Source organism: Bison bison, unplaced genomic scaffold (genome assembly GCF_000754665.1).
Source record: "Bison bison bison isolate TAMUID 2011002044 unplaced genomic scaffold, Bison_UMD1.0 scf7180017864256, whole genome shotgun sequence".
NCBI lineage: Eukaryota > Metazoa > Chordata > Mammalia > Artiodactyla > Bovidae > Bison > Bison bison.
The window spans coordinates 2,171,641-2,181,331 of NW_011494828.1; the positions used below are offsets into that span (position 1 = coordinate 2,171,641).

At 43.7% G+C, this 9,691-nt stretch overlaps 1 protein-coding gene across 1 annotated transcript in view; it reads left to right on the top strand.

Annotated features, from left to right (window-relative positions):
• LURAP1 (leucine rich adaptor protein 1) overlaps window positions 1-9,167 on the top strand; it is a 21,341-nt gene extending 12,174 nt beyond the window's left edge. The window contains exon 4 of the mRNA XM_010847896.1: window positions 2,424-9,167. Within this exon, the coding sequence (XP_010846198.1) occupies window positions 2,424-2,945 (522 nt within the window). The 3' untranslated portion in view covers window positions 2,946-9,167. The remainder of the gene's footprint in view (window positions 1-2,423) is intronic.
• Window positions 9,168-9,691: the final 524 nt, after the last annotated feature.

The following is a 9,691-nucleotide window of genomic DNA, read 5'->3' on the forward strand; positions in this document are numbered from 1 at the left end:
GTCTAGTCAAGGCTATGGTTTTTCCAGTGGTCATGTATGGATGTGAGAGTTGGACTGTGAAGAAAGCTGAGCGCCGAAGAATTGATGCTTTTGAACTGTGGTGTTGGAGAAGACTCTTGAGAGTCCCCTGGACTGCAAGGAGACCCAACCAGTCTATCCTAAAGGAGATCAGTCCTGGGTGTTCATTGGAAGGACTGATGTTGAAGCTGAAACTCTAATACTTTGGCCACCTGATGCAAAGAACTGACTTATTTGAAAAGACCCTGATGCTGGGAAGGATTGAAGGCAGGAGAAGGGGACAACAGAGGATGAGATGGTTGGATGGCATCACTGACTCAATGGACATGGGTTTGGGTGGACTCCGAGAGTTGGTGATGGACAGGGAGGCCTGGCATGCTACAGTTCATGGGGTCACAAAGAGTCGGACATGACTGAGCAACTGAACTGAACTGATATATATACACTATAATGTGTCTAATAGATAGCTAGTGGGAAGGTGCTGTATATCATAAGGAGCTCATCTCAGTGCTCTATGATGACCTAGAGGGATGGGGTTGGGGGTGGGAGGGGGGCTCAAGAGGAAGGGGATCTATGTATACATATAGCTGTTTTACTTTGTTGTACAGTGGAAGCTTACACAACATTGTAAAGCAAGTATACTTCAATAAAAAAAATAAATAAAGCTTTGAGAGGGAAATTCAGACTCCTGGGAGAGAGTTTAAGGATGACTTACTGATAACAATATACCAAACTAAGCAAAACAGTTGTGGTAGTAGTAGTAATAATAAGGATAATAATTATTATCTAAAAAGTAAAACTTACAGTTGTAAAAAAAGGAAAAGTAGCCACAGTAAACCACATGGCTTAGCTGTGAGTAGCATTTCCAAATTCTAACAAGGTAAATGCTGAATGATTAATTTTATTACATATGTTGTAATAAAATGGGGAGGGTGTGAGTATGGCAGAGATATAGGGAGTAGGATGAAAGAGTTAAATCCTTAACCTTCTATTATATACAAAGTCAATAGAAAATACTTAAAAATCAGTAAGCAGTTATTTAGAAATTAGAAGGTAAGTACCAAAATAAATGGGCTTCCCTGGTGGCTCAGCAGGAAAGAAACCACCTGCCATGCAGGAGACATGGGAGACATGGGTTTGATCCCTGGGTTGGGAAGATCCCTTGGAGGAAGGCATGGCAACCCACTCTAGTATTCTTGCCTGGAGGATCCCATGGACAGGGGAGCCTGGCTACATTCCGTAGGGTCGCACAGAGTTGGATACAACTGAAGTGACTGGGCACACACACAACAAAATAAACAGCTAAAAAATTAATAATAGTTGTCTTTGGCAAGTGGGATTTAGGATGGGGAAACTTCCTTTTCTTAACAAAGCTTACAGAACTATTTGCTTCTTTATGTACATCTACTACTTTCATTAAAAGTGAAACTAAATGAAATGAAATTTTAAAAGTTATGTGTGGCAGGACCTGGAATTCCCATGGAAATATGGTAGAGATGAAGTTAGAGGGATGAGCACGAGCCATATTATGACAGGCTTTTGAATACCTGCTGCTAAAATATTCCAATATTCTGTTTTCTGAGAGCAGTGCAAAGCCCTTAAAGGTTCTTGAGCAAGGGAAGGACGAGTTCAGACTTGTGCTTGGGGAAGATAACTCAGTGCATCTGAGCTGGAAAGGACCCTAGAGATTACCCAATAAGTCAGACTGGCACTCAGTGCAGACAGGGAGACTGGTGTATAGAAGAGGGAAGCCCCAAATCCCCAGCCAGGAGGATTCTGACCCTTGGAAGCTCTAGCCAACCCTTCCCTCCCCACAGCGCCTACTGCCACCCCCCAAAGGGACTGGGGGGCCAGGTTAGCCTCCTCTTTGTGCCACGCCCCCAGCTCATGCCTCCGTTTGGCCCAATCTGTTTCCCAATTAACACTTGGCCCCCTCTAAGGCAACTTTTTGGATGACTGCTTCTAAGTCTTACTGGTGAATCTGGACTGGTTCAGTAGTAAATATCCTATCTGTGAAGTTTCAATCTCAGTAGGATTGGATTTTAATATTATTTACTGAGATCTTACTCTATACCAGGTACAGTGGTCCATACTTAATAGACAACATCTCAAAACTCTCCCAACCACGCTGTGAGGTGAGTCATTTAAACCTATTTCACAGACAAGGAAACCCAGGCCCAACAAAGGCAAGAAAGTTGCCCGCAGTCATAAAGCTGATCAGTTGTAGAGCTGAGATTTTAAGCAGCAATCTCTCTGCTTCTAAAGCCTACAGTCCAAACCATTCTATTTACATGGTTCTTGAAAGTCAAGCATAATTGGTTGGATTACGAGGTAGAGGCCTCTAGAAACACTGGGGAAACCCATGGCCCAGAACCTGGGACTGATTTCTTCTCCCACTCCCCTAGGCTTACCTGAGAGCCATCGACGTGAAGATCCTGCAGCAACTGGTGACCTTGAATGAGGGCATTGAGGCGGTGCGCTGGCTGTTGGAGGAGAGGGGGACATTGACCAGCCACTGCAGCAGCCTCACCAGCAGCCAGTATAGCCTGACAGGCGGGAGCCCAGGCCGCTCAAGGCGAGGCAGCTGGGACAGCCTGCCAGACACAAGCTCCACTGACCGGCTGGACAGTGTCTCCATCGGCAGCTTCCTGGACACAGTGGCGCCCAGCGAGCTGGATGAACATGGCCCGCCTGGGGCTCCCCGTCCCGAGATGGACTGGGCGAAGGTTATACCTGGTGGGGAGAGGGCCAGGACTGAGGTGGACCTGACAGCCACCAGGCTAGGGAGCTTGAGGGCCGTGTGGAAACCCCCAGGGGAGGGGCTGCAAGGTGCATCCCCTGAGCCGCCAGAGGATGAGAGTGCCAAGCTGGGCTTTGAGACCCACTGGTACTGGGGCCAGTGCCAGGATGATGTGACCTTCCTGTAACAACTCTTCCACCCTTTTGGTTCTTTACTCACTAGGCCCTGGTCTCCCTTGAATTTGTTCTCCCTCTGTCTGGAATTAGGAAGAGGCTACATTGAAATCAGTTACCATGAAACCTGGCCTTACCATCCCTCTGGTCCCTGGGGAGGCTCTGCCTTTAACCTTCAATTATTGGGTCCCTAGAGCTATTTCCATAGATACGTGGACTCTAGAGGCTTGACCTATGGCTCCAGGTGTGATAGTATCTCTTCTCCTTTCCCCACAACTAGGTAAGGATTTGAGGGTTTAGCATCCCTATGAAATCACTGATGAAGGGACTGGGATTTGATTACCTCACCCACTTCTAGGAGCCTTAGCCCCACTTTTGGCCAATATGGAGGACTATGGAGGGACATGGACATTCAGGGCCAAACCTCCATGGATTGGCCCTCCCAGAAGCCTTTGGGGTTGGTAGGGCCACCCCTTCCTGTCTGGTGAGTTATGTCATTTCCTGCCAGGATGGATTAGCCTTTCCTTTGTATCAGTCTTTTAGTGATGATAGATATAGGGGTATTTGAGCCCCTGCTGCTAAGTGAGACCATGTTATTTATTCTCCCTACCATTCCTTCTTGTGAATGGGACTATACTACCCTCCTGGCAGGAAAGTTTCTCAGTCAGACGTTTGCACTTCTCAGAAAGGTTCTTTCTATTTAAACAGGGAGTTCTCATTTTATTCCAGGGATTCTCACTTCTTCTCTGACCACCTGCCTGTCTGGTGCCTGCACTCCTGTTTCTCTGCTTTTAGGGAGGAAACTGGCAGGGGCCTCCACCTACAGATCTCAACAGTCTATTTGGCCTGCCCTGCCATAGTCCCCTGTCTTATTCTGTCCCTGGTTTGCCCCCATTCTTGTATTCTGGCTCCAAATCTGTCTGCCAGAAGGTGCAGCCTTTGTGTCTCCACACCTTCTCAGTTTCTACTCTGGGCCTCAGGCCTTTAATATGCAGATGAGTCCTTCAACTTCTGATGGGAGCCAGAGGGAGAAGCTTGGGGTGTAGCAGAATCTCCAAAAGGGGGAGATATCTTCTCAGATCCTGTGATTCCCCTTCCCCCATCCTGCCCCAGACCTCCCATCATTTGGACACTAAAATGCTGGCCTGGGGCTGGGACACAAGGAATCCCCTTGTCTGAGTTACAATGCGGGGCGTGGCAGAGAAAGACTGAGGCTCTTTGGTCTTAGGGCCCGCATCCTGGGAGGGGGAGAGTGGGAGGGAAAGACTGCTTTCCTTCCTTTCTTAGAACAAGCTCTAGACTCCTGGGACTGCAGAGGAAGCGGGGCACTGGCTCTGGTCCTGGGTCCCAGGGCCCTAATGAGTTACACCAAAAAAGGGACTCAGGGAAGCTGCCAACCTGGGGCTCAGGGAGGGGACAGGCCCAGGGAGAGGGTGGAGATGAGGGCTATGACTGATGTCAGAGTATGTTTGGCCTTGGAAATTAACCCTTGGAACCCCAGGTACTGCCCCTATGTTGGTCCCTGTCTTTCCTGGGCCCTGAAACTATTAATAGATTATTGGAAGGCAAAAAGGAGAAAAAAAGGATGTCAGGTGATCCTTGCCTATTTGCTGTGCCCTCCTGAGTTGAGAAGATCCTCTGAAGAAGGAAATGGCAACCCACTCCAGTATTCTTGCCTGGGAAATCCCATGGACAGAGGAGGCAGGCAGACTGCAGTTCATGGGGTCGCAAAGTTGGACACGACTAAGCGACTTCACTTCCTGACTTGAGGAATCTTCAAATCCTAGAATAACCCCGGCAGTTTCTCTACTTTTCATTCTATGCTAGGGAAGGGACAGAAGCCAAGTTGTTCATCTCTAGTTCCCATAAACTCCTCAAGTCTTATCCTGAAACCCCCACCCAGATCCTTTTCGGGCAATACATTTGATTTGTGGCTCTCCTCTAAAGACCATGTTTCCTCCTCTCAAAGGGATTGAAATCTCTAAAGAATATAGGTAAGTCTCTTCTTTGCTGCCCACCAGCAAAATATACAAATATACGTTAAGTCTCTTCTTAAAAATATAAGTAACTCTCACTTACAAATATAAGTAAGTCTCTTCTTCTCCTTACCATCCCTCTTGGTCTCGGGGCTGCTGACTTCCTTTAGGCTGGGAATTCAAGTACCCTTTCCCAGTACCCTGACCCTGTTGCCATTTTGTGGTAACTTTGGGTAACTACCTTTCTGCTTGAAACCCTTGTGTTCCTTTTAAAGCTTGCTGGTTCATTTAATCTACAAACTTCTGAGCTGAAGAGGTTGTCCGCCCTCTTGTGGCTATTATGCACCATTGCTGGAGTAGCTGGGTGAAACCTTCAGGCTCAAAAGAGCCTTGATGAAGACCAGCCCTCTGATTGCACAGACATGTTAGAGAGACAGGCCTAGAGAAGGCAGAGAGTACCCCAGATTTACCTGTGGTAACTCTGAGGATCCTCAGGTTAAAGAACCCGGATCACCTGCCTACCTGCCTATCCACCAAAGTTCTATCACTTGACCAGACCATTCCCCTACCGCACCCTGTCAACATCATCCAAGCCCAGAGGATCTGAAAGCAATTTTCTCCCTGTTTTAACATTCAGGTTCTTACCTTGTCCTAGAAAGGCAGCTTGGTGTTTGCAGAAAGAGCCACAGACTCTGAGGAAAGAGACTCTTGGACCAGAATTGGGTAAAGGGTGCATTAATCCGGACCAGGGATACAAGGAAAATCAGTCCTGGACCAAATATTTTTCTGGGAAGGCAGGCTGAGAAGGCCCAACATCATGGGATCAGAACTCAACATTACAGACCTGGACATTAGAAGAAGGGGATAGGGATGGGAGATGAGAGAGAAATTCAAATGGATCCCGAGGAGTTGGAAGCTTCAAAGTCAAGGGATTTATCTCAGTTTGGATAGGCATCTGAGGGTGTTGAGAGGCTAGAGAGGTGGGTGAGTGGGGCTGCCTGGGAACTCCAGGTAACCTGGATATCCCGTCTCAATACCTTAGATTTCATTTCACTCCCAGAGAAGCTGGTAAACACACACCCTTGGTCCCTTCTACCTGCTTCTGTACTGGCTGTTTAAGGCTTAGCTCTCCTGTTAGTTTAGACCTTTCCAGGTTATGAAGAGGACCTGTTTAGGAGCTCAAAGAAGAAGACATGAAAAGGGAGAGAGATGCAGAAAGACAAAAAAGAATGAGATGAAAAGGGAGTCTTGAAAATATGATCAGAGGGAGCATACTATCCTCTAAGTGGGCTGCAGACTTTTGTCAGGGTCAGGGTAAAGGCAGAGGCCAGACTGCTCTTGGTAGCTGTGGAAACAGCATCTGAGAGGGTAAGAGGTGATGCTGCTGGGATGAGTCCATCAAGGAGACGTGAGACCATGTGAATGCTCAGGTATGAGAGCCTGCATTTAGGATGGGGCAATGAACTTGAGCCCTGGACTGAGCGGGAGCTCAGCGGCAGCTTAGGTGAGAAGTGTTTGGAGTTTGCAGTGGGCTCAGGCTCGCTCTGTGCGTGGTGCCAGCCACGTACTGGGTGTTCAGTAACAACCAGAGTAGAAGAATAAATGTGTATAAACCCAGGAAGAGACGTGGCTTATAATTTAAAAAGTGGTTAATTAGGTAGGAATAGGAAATTTAAAGTATTATTCCATTCTCAGCAACACTATAAATAATGCATTATTAACAGATAGATTATAAATGAACTATGCTATGAACCTAGGTCAGTCTGCTGCAGAGGCTTCCAGGAAATCTTCCCTGATTCCCCATTCCCTTCTCACAGACCTTACTCTCCTAGGAGAACAGGTTATGCGGCCCAGCAGCAGGGCCAGTGTACACGTTTTCTATTGCTGCTGTGACAAACTGTCACAAACTTAATGGCTTAAAACAACACAAATGTGTTATCTTACAGTTCTGGAGGTCACAGGTCTGAAATCAATTTCATTGGGTTAAGTTAAAAAGTGTCGGTAACCTCTTCTGGAGACTCTAGGGGGCAGTCCATTTATTTGCCTTTTCTAGCTTCTAGAGGCTGCTTGTGTTCCTTGACTCATGGCCCCTTCCTCCATCGTCAAAGCCAGCAACATAGTTTCCGCCTTTCTGACCTCTACTTCCATTCTTACATCTTTCTCTGATTCTCCTGTCTCCTACTAGGAGGATTACATTGTGATTATATATCCCTGTGCTTATATTGGGCCCAATGTGATAACAGAATCATCTCCCCATCTCAAGATCCCTACTTTAACCGTATCTTCCCAGTCATTTTTGCCACAGAAGGTAAACTATTCCTAGATTATGGAGATTAGGACTTGAACATCTTTGGAGGAAGGACCATTATTCAGTCCTCCTCAAGCAGAGATGGAGGGTGGGCAGGAAGATGTACCCAGGCCCAGAACAAGCCTCTCAGCTGTAGCAAGCCTCCTTCAGCCTGGAGTGAGAGGTGGTGCCAAGGGGAGTTAGCCAGCCCAGGCCCCATGTCTAGAGAATGGTAAATGCCTCCTGCATCACTACCAAAGAGAGCTGAGAGTGAAGGTCATACTTGGGAGAAAGTCTCAGTTTAGGGAACCTTTCAGACCTGAGACTTCCCTGGTGAATGTCATGGAGGGTTCCAACAGGCTGTGTCTTCAACATTGCCTCCTCTCCAGAATCATACCTTGTTCCTCCTCAAGGTAGAAGATAATTACTGGCTAACACTAGCCTGAGCTCTCTCTACAAAGAGTAGATTAGTTGTCTCTCTTTTAAATTATTATTTTTTTATTCCTTGTTAAACCATGCTTGGCAGAGCATGGTGACTTTTTGTTTGATTTTATTCTTTTAATCCCTGATCCCTGTTCTCATTCCTCTCCCTGACCCCGACACACACTTCAATGTGTTCAGTATGTGTTTGGATATGTATGTATCTTTGAAATACAATTATGTGCTTATGTGTTTTAATATATATAAATGATATACTTCTAAAGTAAGCACCTTTATAATGAATTAACCCATATTACAGTGATTTAACACAATAAAGATTTATTTTTCACTTACACAGCAGCACAGGTGTTCTTGGTTGGACAGCTCTCCTTCACTGCCCACTTCATGCCCTAGGCTCCTTCTATTTTCAGGTGGTGATGGGCTGACCCTGTATCATAAGGTTCTCTATCAATTCTTCACCAAATTGTTTTACCATCCATTTATAACCATTTTATAAATTGGGTATTTCACTAGCAATTACAAAATGATTATTCTCTAATGCTATTATTTTTCCTTCTATTAGTCATAATTCTCTACAGAAAAACTTTTTTTACATCCTTCAGGACCATTTGGTTACCCTGAAATAAAGTTCATACCAGAATGGCAAGATAAGTGCTTAAATCGCTGCCCTTATTTATCCCTTTCAAATAGTAAGTTGATGTCCTAGCAACTTGGTGTTCAATGATTTTGTTTTGTTTTACTTTCTTTTTAAATTGTTGTGAACTTATTGTTTTATATATTTAATGTCTTTTAATCATTTTGTAGTTATTTTTTGTTTTATATTATGAAAAATCTTGAGAGTAAACAATAGTAGAGAAAATAGTATAATGAGTTTCCATGAATCCATCACCCAGCTTCAATAATTATCAACTCTGGTCAATCTTGGTTTATTTATTCCCTCAACTACTCTTCCCCTAACCAAGATTATTTTGAAGCAAAACTAGATATGATCCCACTTTATTTATAATGTTTTATTATGTACCTCTAAAATATAAGGACTTTTATTATGATTATTATACCTAAAATTAATAATTCCTCAATATAATGAAATATAGCTATTTAATTTTCTGATAAACTTTTGTTTAAGTTTTACTATTTCAGGATTATCCTGGCCTCTTAAAAGAAATTAGGAAGTGTTCCTTTCTCCTTTGTTTTCTGAAAACATTTTTGTAACTTTGGCAGCATTATTCAGTATTTGATAGACTTCATCAGTGAAATAATCTGGGCTTGGAATTTTCTTTGTGGGGGAGGGTTTTGATAAATTCAATTTCTGTGATACATATAGAGGTATTCCAACTTTTAATTTCATTTTGAGTTAGTTTTGGTAAGTTGTGTTTTTCAAATATTTTGTTTCAATTAAGTTGTTGAATTTATTGGCATAAAATTGTTTATAACACTGCCTTGTTATTCTTTTTAAAAAACTATTCGTTGGAAAATAAAGCTCAAGTGTAGAAAACACACAAAATAAATATAGGACTTAATGAATTATTAAACACTCCTATAACTACTGGCATGTCAAGAACTAGAACCTACCCAGAAGTCCTGTATATATGCCCCATCCCAATTATAATCCTCTTCTGCTGCCAAGCACTGCATAAGAACATTATAAATTTTTTATTTTCTAGTGTCCCCCTTACATAATTGTTGATATGGAGATGATCTGTATTGTATACGTAATATTTAAATCATGAATAATGTTGATAATGTTATTTATCATGCTTTAAAAATAGTCCACAAAAATGTTGTCTCCTTACTTATTTATACCTCTCATACAGAGAGTGACCATATGCAGCTTTTTTTGCTTAGATGCCACATTCAAAGACTCATGGCAGTATGTTACATGACAGGTTAAAGCGAAATCAAACACACAAACAAGAAACTTGTGAATTTAATTTGAAAGTGTATATGGTATTATTTACTTGCTAAGAATTTGGTATTTAGAGAGAAGAAAAGACAGTCGGCCCTACATATTTGCATATCCGTGGATTCAATCGAAGGATGGAAAATATTTGGGAAA